The 14081-nt window shown below is 39.0% G+C and overlaps 1 protein-coding gene across 2 annotated transcripts; it reads right to left on the reverse strand.

The window, feature by feature from the left end:
• Positions 1-1049: 1049 nt before the first annotated feature.
• Positions 1050-3479, reverse strand: LOC111451392. Of its 2 annotated transcripts, none has more exons than XM_023091799.1 (4): positions 3394-3479; positions 2851-2907; positions 2527-2735; positions 1050-1633 (listed from the first exon to the last, which is right to left on the reverse strand). In XM_023091799.1, exons 1-4 carry the CDS (start codon positions 3418-3420, stop codon positions 1576-1578), a joined length of 351 nt encoding a protein of 116 aa, XP_022947567.1. In that variant the 5' UTR covers positions 3421-3479; the 3' UTR covers positions 1050-1575. The 2 variants fall into 2 exon arrangements, with proteins under 2 accessions (XP_022947567.1, XP_022947568.1); XM_023091800.1 differs by having other exon boundaries at positions 1050-1682.
• Positions 3480-14081: the final 10602 nt, after the last annotated feature.

Raw genomic sequence — 14081 nt, forward strand, 5'->3', positions numbered from 1 at the left:
AAAAAAAAAAAAAAAAAAAAAAAGACAATGGTGATGGAATGTTGTCCCACGTATTAATGACAGGGGAAGAGCAACGTTTGGTGATAAAATTAAGTGTACCAGAAAAGCATGCCTTTATTTATTTATTAATTATTAATTAATTAATTAATTAATTAATATTATTTATTTGTGTATTATTATTATTATTATTATTATTATTATTATTATTATTATGGGTATGGTCCTCATAATTCCACAGCCACAAAGTCAGAATTGGCTACAATCAGACAGAAATCCCCACTCTCAATATTACCAACTCTCTCTCTCTCTCTCAATAGTTAACTTGTTTGCTGGGCTCGTGAAATAAAGTAATACGTCACTAAATCACGTGTCAAGTGCTAAATAAAAGAAGTAGGTACGATACTGTCCTCTTTGAACTTCTCTTGTCAGGTTTTTCCTCAAGGTTTTTGAAACGTGTTTACTAGGAAGAGGTTTCCACATCCTTATAAACGATGGTTCTTCGTTTCCCTCTCCAACTGATGTGGGATCTCATGATAAATATCGGTAATAGTTCTAACCTAGGGGATGTTACGAGTTGGATTTGTATAGCTTGAGTTCAAGGAGTGGTTGTATGTTTGATGTGTAGATATGGTAATCTTATGGAAGAAAGTCAGTCAACGTGTTTGATAATTTTAAGCTATGGAATGTAACAGAAAGAAACCGTAAAAGTACTTCAATGTGTATCCAATGGTTACGAAAAAGTCATGCAGATTGTCTGATATACATCCAACGGTTGTTAAGAAACAGTCACATTGTGAAAATCTCGTTGTTAGGACTTGGGACGTTTCTTGTTCAAGCCCTCGAGTTGAAAACTTAATAATTTTACGAGACTAGTAAGTATATAATACATGGAGCAGAGCCTTCAATGCTGAAAAGACACAAAGTCTTCTACTTTAAGGTTCTTAGAAGCTACTTTAGAACCTTTTTTCAAACATCATATCGACAGTTGATTGTGTTGAATGACGGCCATAGTTTCATAGGTAGAAAAGAGAATCTCTAGTACGTTTTAGGACAAACAGTTGGTAAAAATACCTAAATCGACCAAAAAAGAACCTCTTCTTTTGACATGCTGACTCAAATATTAGTTCGGTCCATGGCATCGATTCACGACATCGAACATGGGCGAACAATATCAATGGAAAAAAGAATTGATATCACAAGGATTCGCTTTTGTTCTAATACTATGTTAAACTAGAAATAACGGGACGATGGGTGTATGGTTCGTATCCGAATGCGGGTGACTCGCTGAGTCAAAGCAGTAAAAGGGATATTGTTTTGAGAGTTTGATAGGGACTAGTCCTTGTGTTTAGCACATGGAAGGCCATGTTACTCTTGTCCCCAAGTCTTCTTGTGAAGAAGACAACATAGTAAGGCAGATCACTCCTAACTACTTGAAAACTGCTACTTTTACTTTGTTATAACCATAACCATAGCCATATTCCCCTTACCCTCGACTTACGATCTCGATCGCCAGCTGCTGCACGAACCGAGAAACAAGCATTTCAATTCTGGCAGTCTGGCTAGCAGAGGTTAGCCTCAATGTGGGATGTCGTCGTCGAGATGACCGGTTTGATAGGCATGCTGAAGATGTAGCCTGCAGCAGGCCGCCACATTAGTTTTCTGGTTGGGAGTTTGGGTGTAATCTGCAGCAACTCAAACCACAATATGCATACATTCCATATGGTTGAAAGACGTCTAGAGTATAAGTGTGAGATACCATATTGGTTGGGGAGGAGAACGGAACACCCTTATAAAGGGTGTGGAAACCTCTTCCTAGCATATATGTTTTAAGAACCTTGAGGGGAAGCTTGAAAGGGAAAACCCAAAAAGGACAATATCTGCTAGTGGTGGGCTTGAGCCGTTACAAATGGTATTAGAGCTAAACATCCGGCGATGTGCTAGTGAGAAAGTTGAGCCCCGAAGGGGGTGGATATGAGGCGGTGTGCCAGCAAGGACGTTGGGCCCCAAGGGAGGTGGATTGTAGGGTTCCACATCGATTGGAGAAGGGAACGAGTGCCAGCGAGGACGCTGGACCCCGAAGAGGGATGGATTGTGAGACCCCACATTGGTTGGGAGGAGAACAAAACACCTTTTATAAAGGTGTGAAATCCTCTCCTTAGCAGACGCGTTCTAAGAACCTTAAGGGGAAACCCGAAACACGAAACACCTTTTATAAGGGTGTGGAAACCTCTCCCTAGCAGACGCGTTCTAAAAACCTTAAGGGGAAGCCCGAAACACGAAACACCTTTTATAAGGGTGTGGAAACCTCTCCCTAGCAGACGCGTTCTAAAAACCTTAAGGGGAAGCCCGAAACAGAAAATCCAAAGAGGACACTATCTGCTAACGGCGAGCTTGAGCCGTTACAATAAGAAACCTAGATTAGAAGCACAATGAAACAATGATTGATCGGGATGGAAATTGAACATTTCAACCGATCAAGAAATTGATGGAGCTAATATAAAACTCGAGGATTGGATCGTGTTGTACCTCGTAAGAAAATTTGCGAAACAAGAGCAAGATTGATACGAAATCGTCACAATGAACATGGCTGCACATGCAGGTCCAAACCAAAAGAAGGGCCATAGGGTCCCATCCCCATTAAAAGCCATGTACTGGAGAAAGGTCTGTGATTGATCATGTGTATTCTGCAACATCCTATGAACTTTGCCCTGAAATTTTCCTTTGATATGCGATGCCTATATGTTTCAGAAGGAAGAAATCATATCAATTACAGAGAAAACAGAGTACAATTGACGACAAGTTTCATAATAATACTGTTTGAATTAGAATGATGGGATCAAATATTACAACCTTCCAGTATTTTCGCTCGAAAACGTCGGTTCCGAACACTAGTAGTCCAGCCCTGATCTGTCAAGATCATTTTGCAAAGAGCTAATAATGAACAATTCACTATCAAGCAGCAAAATGAAAATCTTATTCATAATAACATTTTAGAAGTTAATGAGTTCTTTATGATGATCATACAAAGTCACCTAAATTTAGAAATGGTAAAGATTCTGAATCTGTTCAAACCAAACAAGAAAGATCAAATCACAATTCATGATAACATTATTTAATCTTCCACTTGCAGATAGATAGCATAGGGAGAGCATTAGAACACAGATCAAATAGGTAGCAACAGCGAAAGCAAAAGATAAAAAGCAACGGGGTGGGGCCTTTACAGTGGAAGTTAGAGGGTTAAGATCAAGTGATATCAATCACAAAGGTCCTTGTGCTAACAACTTTGTCATCGACTAGTGTTTCGATGCAACATTGGTTAAACTAATGGAAAAAGAGGTGGAATTCATACTCAACTTAGTTTAGAAAAGAACCTTGTTGATCATTGGAAGATACCTGCATTTGAAAAGCTTGGCAGCTCATACTGCAAGATTTCAAACCATAAACAAAATGAATGATTAAACATAATGGTTAATGTTACTCCTAGTTCTTGGGATATAATCTTAATGAAGCTCTATAAAAGGTTTTTGCAACTATTAACAAAGAGATGGACAGTTAAAAGTACTAACAGTTGAAGTGTGATATCCCATGTCGGTTTGGGAGGAGAACGAAACACCGTTTATAAGAGTGTGGAAACCTCTCCCTAGCAAGCGCGTTTTAAAAAATCTTAAGGGGAAGCTCGAAAGGGAAAGCCCAAAGAGGACAATATCTACTAGCGGTGGGCTTGGACCATTACAAATGGTATCAGAGCTAGACATCGGGCGATGTGCCAGCGAGGAGGTTGTTCCCCGAAGAGGGGTAGACACAAGGCGGTGTGCCAGTAAGAACGCTGGCCCCGAAGGGGGGTGGATTTGACAGGGGTCCTGCATCGATTGGAGAAAGGAACGAGTGCCAGTGGGAACGTTGGGACCTGAAGGGGGGTAATTGTGATATCCCACATCGGTTGGGGAGGAGAACGAAACACCCTTTATAAGGGTGTGGAAACCTATCCCTAGCAGATGAGTTTTAAAAAAACTTGAGGGGAAGCCCGAAAGGGAAAGCCCAAAGAGGACAATATCTACTAGTGGTGGGCTTGGACTATTACAAATGGTATCAGAGCTAGACACCGGGCGATGTGTCAGTGAAGAGGTTGTTCCCCGAACAGGGGTAGACACAAGGCGGTGTGCTAGTAAGGATGTTGAGCCTCGAAGGGGGGTGGATTTGGTAGGGATCCCACATCGATCGGAGAAAGGAGCGAGTGCCAGTGGGGATACTGGGCCTTAAAGGGGGGTGGATTGTGATATCCCAACTCGGTTGGGGAGGAGAACAAAATACCCTTTATAAGGGTGTGGAAACCTCTCCCTAGCAAACGAGTTTTAAAAAACCTTGAGGGGAAGCCCGAAAGGGAAAGTCCAAAGAGGACAATATCTGCTAGCGATAGGCTTGGGCCATTACATGAAGGCTTCTCTCCCTGAGATGTACACGACATACATGTCAGAATATATATGCCAAGAAGCAACCGCTGGATTGTAAACTCATGCATACTTCCAGCCAAAACAAAGTTGAAAACATTGAATGATGACATTCTAATTCATGTACTGATTTCTTAAAATTGCAGCTGATATGTGTCTATGTGCATGTCTATCATCCTTTGGAAAGAGAGTGCCGAGTGTCCCAAGAAAAAGATAGGCAAGTCAGGAAATTAACAAAGCTGTGCTTGAACATCGTTATCTACACCTGGACTTGATATCATCAACCTTACTTTGTCATCTACGTTCAACAATCTGAGCTTTCGAGTAATAGAAAAGAACTAAGCAAGAAAAGATCATGACATGTAGCTACCTCATCAAGATTAATGGCTTAGTTTCTTGTTCAAAGAAGTATATATGAAAGCTAAAACTCTCCATAGGCTCAATGAAACGTTTTCATCATGGCACCTCATGATAAACCATTCCCCCATAAAAATAGGTTACTTAAGCAGTTTAACTTTACAAAAGGTTATATGAATAAACGCTATTCAACACTATCCAACAGCTTTATACAGCCATTCTTTTCTCTCAAATTGCCTCAAATGCTCTATCTCATTCCACAAGCTAAAACCAGCATAGCATAATGAATATCCGAGCATTCTAAGGATCCAATTCAAGTGCCCTACGGTTGAGAATTGTTGGAAGGGAGTCTTACATTGGCTAATTTAGGGAATGATCATGGGTTTATAAGGAATACATCTTCATTGGTATAAGGCCTTTTGGGGAAGCCCAAAGTAAAGCCATGAGAGCTTATGCTCAAAGTGAGTGATATCATACTATTACGGAGATCTGTGATTCCTAACATGGTATCAGAGTTATGCCCTTAATTTAGCCATGTCAATAGAATCCTCCAATGTCGAACAAAGAAGTTATAAGTCTTGAAGGTGTAGTCAAAAGTGACTTAAGTGTCGAACAAATGGTGTACGAAGCTGATATGACTGTCGCAAAAGCTACACTATCTGGTTTGATCCCTTCCATCAACATCTGGTTGTACGGTTCAATCGGTTTCTACCATATACACTAAAATAGAAGTCCATACTAGAATATCCCTTTTCTTTTTGTCCAAGTCCTGCGAAATTGAATACATGCCATGCTATTTCTACTATGCCACCCTTCCCAAACATTTCAATTAATGTTCTTTGTAGTTCCTCATCACTGGTAATATCATAAACCGTTCGTAGTAGATAAGCATGCACTTGCTCACCTAGTGTCATTGTAGTGTTAGAAATCACGACTCTCCACAATGGTATGATATTATCCACTTTGAGTATAAGCTCTCGTGGCTTTGCTTTTGGTTCCCCCCGAAAGGCCTCGTACCAATGGAGATAGTGTTCCTTAGTTATAAATTCATTATCTTCCTCTTAATTAGTCAACATGGGACTACTCCTCTCAATAATCCTCAACAAGATAAACTAGCGCATGCACGTAAAAGAGCTGAATCCAAATCGTGCATCTCCCATAGCAATTCAAGTCCATGGACCCACATCCTAGCCTTGCCATATCTAGCCAATAGTGCATTTGTACACACAATATTCCTCATGGGCATTTCATCAAACACTTCATCTGCATCACTAATCAGTTAAATTTTTGCATACATTCAATTCAAGTCCATGCACCCACATCCTAGCCTTGCCATATCTAGTCAATAGTGCATTTGCACACACACAGTATTCCTCATGGGCATTTCATCAAACACTTCATCTGCATCACTAATCAGTAAAATTTTTGCATACATTTTTCAATGATCGCACTCCCCACAAAAACACTACATAACCAACTTGATTACCCCACAAAATCGTGCATCTATTTTTCATACACCGCATTATGAACAAGCGAAAATGCACTCAAAGTGCTGCAACGGACATACGTATGAATAGAACTCCATTTAAAAGAGAAATCCGCAGACCCATGTCGAAAAAACTGAGAAATTATGACGTTGAAGGTTAAAGAACTTCTGGGGATGATGCATTTGAAGACGCTGCTTAAGCTTTGCAAATGGAAATTGGGGGTGGGGTTTGGGAGTAAGATTGAATGAGCTTATATAGTGAAGGTCAGGGGAGAAAAATTGGAAGTGTGTTCTAAGAAGATAGGCGTGAAGCTTATTAATGGCACAAGAAACTGGCGAAGAAATCGGGACTTCGTCTAATATGAAAATGGTGAGGGCTCGAAATCAAAAGAATGGGTATTTGGTAACTTTACGTTATTAGCTCAGAGGTAATTTTGTCATTGGCACAATACCGTTATGACGGTTAAAAAGCTACCGTTATGACGGTTAAAAGGCTACCGTTATGACAGTTAAAAAGCTACAGTTATGGTCGGTTTAGCAAACAAGGGCAGATTCGTCTTTCAAAAAAGGATTTTATTTTAAATATTTTTAAAAGCTTATTGTTTTCTTTTTAGTTTCTGAATTATTTTAGAATCTTTATCAAATTCTTTAAATGAAAAGTTGATTTATGGAGCTTTTTTATTTTATTTTTAATTATTTTTAATTCTTTTAATAAGAAACGGACTTAGGTCTTGTTATTTCTATTTTTAATTTATGCAAAATAAAAGCATTTTTTTTTTCAAAAACGAAAATTAGGGTCATGCTAATTGGAAACATAGATAATGTTGAGACTCAAAGTTACGTTGAGAGACCTTGGCCCGAAGTCGAGGCAAGGTCGAGCCGAATGACTTAGATTCTGCACAAGTTGTGTTTGGTCGACGAAAACAAACATCGCCTAAGGTGCAAGGAAGCCACAAAGTCAGACAAAAAATGAATATGAGGCGGGTTCCCTTCAAGGCTTGTCGTGAGCACGTCAAGATTATGGCACACTCGGTTGAAAATGTACAACCGTGACATTAAGCATTAGATAATTTATCTTCGAAATATTTGGTAAGAAATTGCTTATGTTGAATTGTTTCAATTTGTTTTAGTTTTTAATTGTTATGCTTTCACATTATTAGTAGAAGGAACGTTAAAAGTAACATTTCTTCTCATAAAGCCATTTTCTTAGGAGGATTAAAAAAATTGAGAAGCCTTGCAAAATAGAAAGGGAAATGAAAATCCCCACCTTACAAAAAATTGTACTTTTCATTCGTTTCGAAGTGCAAAAAAAAAAAAAAATCTACAACCAAAGCTTAGATGTGGATCTCACAATTCCACGTTGGCTGAGGAGGAGAACGAAACACTCTTTACAAGGGTGTGGAAACCTTTTCCTTAGCATACGCGTTTCAAAGCCTTGAGGGAAAGCCCGAAAGGGAAAGCCCAAAGAGGACAATATCTGCTAGCGGTGGGCTTGGGCTTGGGCCGTTAGACTAGAAGTGACTTCGATGAAAATATCTTCTCTGACTGGAATAGTTAAGCTGCCCATTGAGTGACCAAAGCCAAATTCTTCAAATCTCTTAAGCAAATCCTGAAATGAAGGTTATTTCAAGTATGATATAGGAACAATATAGCGTTTATTAAGACTCTCTCCTACATAAACCGCAAAAAAGCCTTTAGGAACCTCCAATGATGTTGATATTGTTTTCTTTCACTCAAAATGCACCATTGAAGAACTTTCTTTGTGAGAATGGCATTCCGTAAACGGATTACCATGGCGGTTTTTCGTTCTTGGTTCGACGAAACTCTTTACATAACAAACAATGAAGAGAAAATTGCAGACTTGGGTTGCTTTCAACCATGAGTTTACATCTATATTTATATCGATAGATCGGTGGAAGAGGATGATATCATTATTGAAGTTCTAAGGCAATGGAGAAAGAAGCAGGAGCAGAGTTCACAAGGGTTTCACATGGCTTTGTCTTCCAACTTGCGGTTCGGGATCGGCCGAGAAAGTAACAGAGTCTTTGTTTGGTCCTAAACAAATTTCCTACAGAATCAGCCATAACCCAAATGAAGGAGAAGATAGGGAAGGGAAAGCTGGGTGGATGAGTGCCTTAGATGTAGGCGTGCAGTTAGGTGGCTCTTGGGTTATAGAGGGAGGGAAGGGAGAGGCCAAATATGTGAACGTTGTCTAAAGAAAGCAACTGGGAGTGGGGTGCAAATCGAAAGCAAGCCAAAAGAGACAAGTTTATGGGCTAACGTTGACATACAAAAGCAACAGAATGCAGATTCTCTTTCATGTCATTGAATGCTAGATGATTTTTTACTGTTTTTACTGTTGATTCCATGTAAAGTATATTTGTCACTGATCTCAGCACCTGTTTTTATGCATAAAGTGAAGCAGTAGAAGAATCAGAAATACAATAAAGCAGAAAGTTGGGAACTCAGGGTGGGAATTTGTGAGATCCCACGTCAGTTGGAGAGGAGAACGAAACATCCTTTATAACGGTGTAGAAACCTCTCCCTAGTAGATGTATTTTAAAAACTTTGAGGGGAAGCGCAAAAGAGAACGCCCAAAGAGGACAATATCTCCTGGTGGTGGACTTGAGTTGTTACAAATGGTATCAAAACCAGACACCGGGAGATGTGCTAGCGAGGAGGTTGAGCTTCGAAGGGGTGGACATGAGGCAGTGTGCCAACAAGGACGCTGGGCACTGAAGGAGAGTGGATTGGGGAGGGGTCCACTGGGCCCTGAAGGGGGGGTGGATTTTAATATCCCACGTCGGTTGGGAAGGTGAACGAAGCATCTTTTAGAAGGGTGCGGAAACCTCTCCCTATCAAACGTGTTTTAAAAACTTCGAGGAAAACTCTGCATAGACTAAAAAGTGATTCGGTGAATTAGCAGTAGTAAACGCCACACGATTTCCTGATCAATGGAGGATGAGCTAAGAAATAACCTTGGCTGTCTCTCCAAATAGAGAATTTTGAGAATGATTAAGATCGGAGGAAGATATTTAACACTAGGAAATGCAAGGAATGGCTCTTAAAAAATTTTTAAATGCTATTAAATGCATTAAATAAGTGGGACATGGTGTGACACTTACTTGTCTGTTGAGCCACATGGATACTTACCAAGAGCACGGTAGTAAACGCCTTTGTGTATTTGTCAAAAACATAGCAAGTCTGCAAGTTCTCGGAGAACAACCTGTATTTGTCAAAAACATAGCAAGTCTGCAAGTTCTCAGAGAACAACCTGTATTTGTCAAAAACATAGCAAGTCTGCAAGTTCTCGGAGAACAACCAGCAACAAATCCACTTAAAACAAGGAAAAACTCCATTTTTTTTAATTGTAAATGGATGGCCTTAGAATAGTGGATTCGGCTATGAGACATCTCTAAGTATTCTTACAAGAAACAAATTGATCTTTAAAAGATGTTATAAAATTAGAGCCAATTTAACATGTTGCATGTGCCCCCTAGAACCATATGAATATGATTCTACAAAAAGACCGTTTTGCATGGAAATTAAGATACATGTGAGATCCCATATCAGTCGGAGAGGAAAACGAAGCATTTTTTATAAGGGTGTGGGAAACTAGTAGACGCATTTTAAAAATCTTGAGGGGAAGCCCGAAAGGGAAAGCCTAAAGAGGACAATATCTGCTAGCAATGGCCTTGGGCGGTTACAAATGGTATCAGAGCCAGATACAAGGCAATGTGCCAACGAGGAGGCTAAGCCCCGAAGAGGGGTGGACACGAGGCGGTGTGCCAGCAAAGACGCTAGGCCCCGAAAGGGGATGAATTAGGGGGCCCCATATCGATTGAAGAAGGGAACGAGTACCAGCAAGGACGCTAGACACCAAAGGGAGATGGATTCTGGGAATCCACATCGATTGGGGAGGAGAACGAAACATTCTTTATAAGGGTGTGGAAACCTCTCCCAAGAAAACGCGTTTTAAAAACCTTGAGGTGAAGCCTTAAAGGGAAAGCCCAAAAAGGATAATATCTGCTAGCACTTGTGCAAGGAGAAATGTATCAATAAAGAGACAAATATATCAATAAAGAGACGACTTCATGAATGTATTACAGAGAGAATATTACCCATTTCAAATGTAGTGATTAGTGAAATGTAATATGTAGTCCGAGTCGAGACAAATATACATGAAAGAAATTGTGTACCTTTAAAACTAAAAAGATTAGACGGAGATGTCATGTTTTGATGAAGCTTCGTGCTACAAAAATAAAAAGCTGAAGGCAAGGCTCTTTTCAGTGTCTCGACAACGTCTACCTATCTTTGCCCCATCTTCTCTAACAAGAATCTTATTAGCTATTATCTTCAAAGCCCTGAAATTAAAACTCTTGTCAGCTAATATCATCATGTTTCTTGAAAGACAAAGGAAGGTTCCCATGACATGAAATAAGTAGAAGAGAAAACCAGAGTGACCACAGCACATGATCTTGTTCTACCATGCTACCCTTCAATGTCAAACATAACTACAATACAAAATTTAGTCGGCTAATACTAGATATTTTCATCTGTTTAGGAATTACACCAAAAGTCACAACTAAAAACAACTCCAGATTTGATCCTATAATGGTTTTGTTTGAATTTGGCTGTTGAAGCCACGTATGTGTAATGAATAGTGTCATAGTTGAATGATCTAACTTGTGATGCAATCAATAATACTCTGAAACTGTTTGCATAATGAAGTCCACGTAGAAAAATGAAGCTAGGATTTATATGGTCCTAGATTGCTCAACACCAGTCTGTCATAAATATCTAGAGAAAAGAATGCAAATGTAGATTAAGGATGGAAAATAAACCGTTCATATAAAAATACAATCTCAAATATAACATGAAATGAAAATTGAAATGACAAAAATTTGGAGTACCTTTTTTGTATTTTGCAACTTGAATATTTTCAAGTAAAGAGAAGAATTTTCATGGAATAAGTCTCTTCATTTTCTAAAGACAATATATTGAATTTTGTATACATCATCTGGGGAGGCAGTCTATCTCTCCCACAAAAAAGTGTATAAAGACAATATATTTGATCCTCATAACTAATCAGGCAAATATATCTTCTTTCATGACTCGTTCAAACGAGAGATCAGACGAATAAATGTATGATCGCTGCAAGGAATAGTGAGGCCTCCCATAGGATGATCATAACCAAATTCTTCTTCAACTTGATTTAGCAGGTCCTTGAAAAATGGTTCGTTCAAGTAAGCTACTGGAATCAAAAACCGCTTCTTTTGGCTTTCTCCTACATAAACCGCGCAATAACCTTTGCGGATTGCCGAAGATCCATGGTGGGTTGTTAGAGAAGAAAGTCTAAGATTTTGCATAGCATTAACCATTTTTTCCAAGCGGAAACCCATGGTTGTTCTTCCCTCAAGAAGAAGTCAGAGTCGAATTTAAGAATCTAGAAGTTGCACGATAGCACTTTGAGAGAGAGAGAGAGAGGAGATTTGAGTTGCATGGGAATTGAAAACAAGTATGTATATATAGACTAAAAAGGGAGACGTGGCCACTAGCTTGATCTAAGAAATGAGTGGTGACTAGCGAGACATCTATGAATGGGGCCAACTAGGAGGAATGTACTTGTGAAGTCTACTGTACCACATACTTGTGAAGTATAGTGACGCATATTAGTTTGTAACCGTCCAAGCCCATCGCTAGCAGATATTGTCCTCTTTGCATTTTCTCTTTCGGGCTTCCTCTCAAGGTTTTTAAAACGCGTCTACTAGGGAGAGGTTTCCACACCCTTATAAAGAATGTTTCGTTCTCCACCCCAACCGATGTGAGATCTCACATATAGTGTACTCTAGATAACAATCTTCATAACAATCTTCAGCTACTTGGAAAATAATATTGGGATAACAAACTCACCTAACATTTTGGGAAAACCAGCCAATGGAGGACCCGTTCGAGCTGAAAATTGTAGCGAAAACTTGTTAGTTATGTTAAGCACATTACAAAAGCGATCGATAATCGCTTTTGTTAGAGGCATGCTTTAGACATAGAAACTGTTCCCCTAATTCTTTGTCTTACCAACATATAACAAGGAGGCACACTCATTTAATTGCATATTTTGTTTCTGTCTACATGGAATGAAGGCCTATCTAATTAAAAAATCTAAACCAAAGGGCTGAAGATATGAACAAAACAAAGTTGGTAGCTAACCTTTGGTGACATATCAGTACAGCTGTTGGAGTCTCACAAACCAAATCCATAAGCCTAAACGACAAGGAGATTCAAGATAATAAGAACAAAACTAGAAGTGGTGAAAAATTTACCTGATGCAGACAGTTTGGCCAACTTTGGTTTCTTTTCCACATTCTCCTAGTCATAGTAGAATGTAAAAGCATTCAAAATCAGAGCGATTTTTCTCTTTGAATTTCATCAAGGTTTTCATATTATCTTTTGGATGAATAGATTTATTCTAAGGAAGAAAAAAAATGAGGCTGATGTCTCACTAAGGTATTCAAGAGGGATGAGAGCTAACCTTTACCTTAGCAGCAAGTTAGAAAGATAACTTTAATGTATCCCCACCCGAACACACAGCTTATGTCAACTTTATGGAACTCCCATGTGCTGACATCGTATCTAATCTGTGAGATCCCATATAAGTTGGAGAGGAGAACGAAACATCATTTATAAGAGTATGGAAACCTCTTCCTAATAGACGCGTTTTAAAACCATGAGGCTAATGACGATACGTTACGGGCAAAAGCAGACAATATTTGTTAGCGGTGGGCTTGGACTGTTACAAATGGTATCGGAGCCAAACACCGGGCGGTGTGCCAGCAAAGACGTTGGGCCCCCAAGAAGGGTGGATTGTGAGATCCCACATCGGTTGGAGAGGAGTGTGGAAACCTCTCCTTAATAGACGTGTTTTAAAACCATGAGGCTGAAGGCGATACGTAACGGGTCACAGGGGACAATATCTGTTAGTGATGGACTTGAGCTGTTACATAATCGATTATCGTGCCATGACCAAATAGGTTTCTTTGACATTGAAACTGTGAAAATCTTGCTGCGTTTATGTGAGGGAAATCAATTTCGATCTCCATTATCATAGTGTCTAGCAGTGTTGTCAATGAAAAAAGAAAAAGAAAAGGAAATCACTTAGATCAAGGGGTTAATGGAAACAGGCTCTACTATTATTACACTTCCATCCTAATCGTTTCACTAAAAAAAGCCCTGCAGGTCCATCCATATCAACTGGCATGACAGTTGATCAAAATAGATTTGAATACCTGTACAAAGAAATATAAGAATAACCAGAAACAATCATTTTAACATATAATTTACCAATACTAATACAATTATTATCTGCTTGATGTTACCAATACTTGTACAAAGACAAGGAACTGAAGTTTTTATATCAAAGGCCACAAAAATATTAATAGCAAAAGAAAAAGTTATATGCAAGAGAATGATACAAGATTTACATGGTTCGTGGACTATGTTCTAATTTATGTAGACTTTATATAATCTAATTTCTAGTAACAAGATGATATTACACCAGTCCTACGAAACTATTTGTCGAATGAAGTTCATGCAGAAGAGTCGCATTGGTATATATCTACTTTTATGCTAACAAAAAGGAATGCACAGAAGTTGAAACGAAGAGAGAATACGTAAAGAGAAGAACTTGAATGAAATAACTTCATTTTCTAAAATTTGTATATGTAATCCAGTACACATCATTTGGGAAGGCATTTTATCTCTCCCTCAAAAAAAATGTATATAAGAATGGTACT

This window comes from Cucurbita moschata, unplaced genomic scaffold (assembly GCF_002738365.1).
Source record: "Cucurbita moschata cultivar Rifu unplaced genomic scaffold, Cmos_1.0 Cmo_Scf00013, whole genome shotgun sequence".
In the NCBI taxonomy this organism is placed as follows: Eukaryota; Viridiplantae; Streptophyta; class Magnoliopsida; order Cucurbitales; family Cucurbitaceae; genus Cucurbita; species Cucurbita moschata.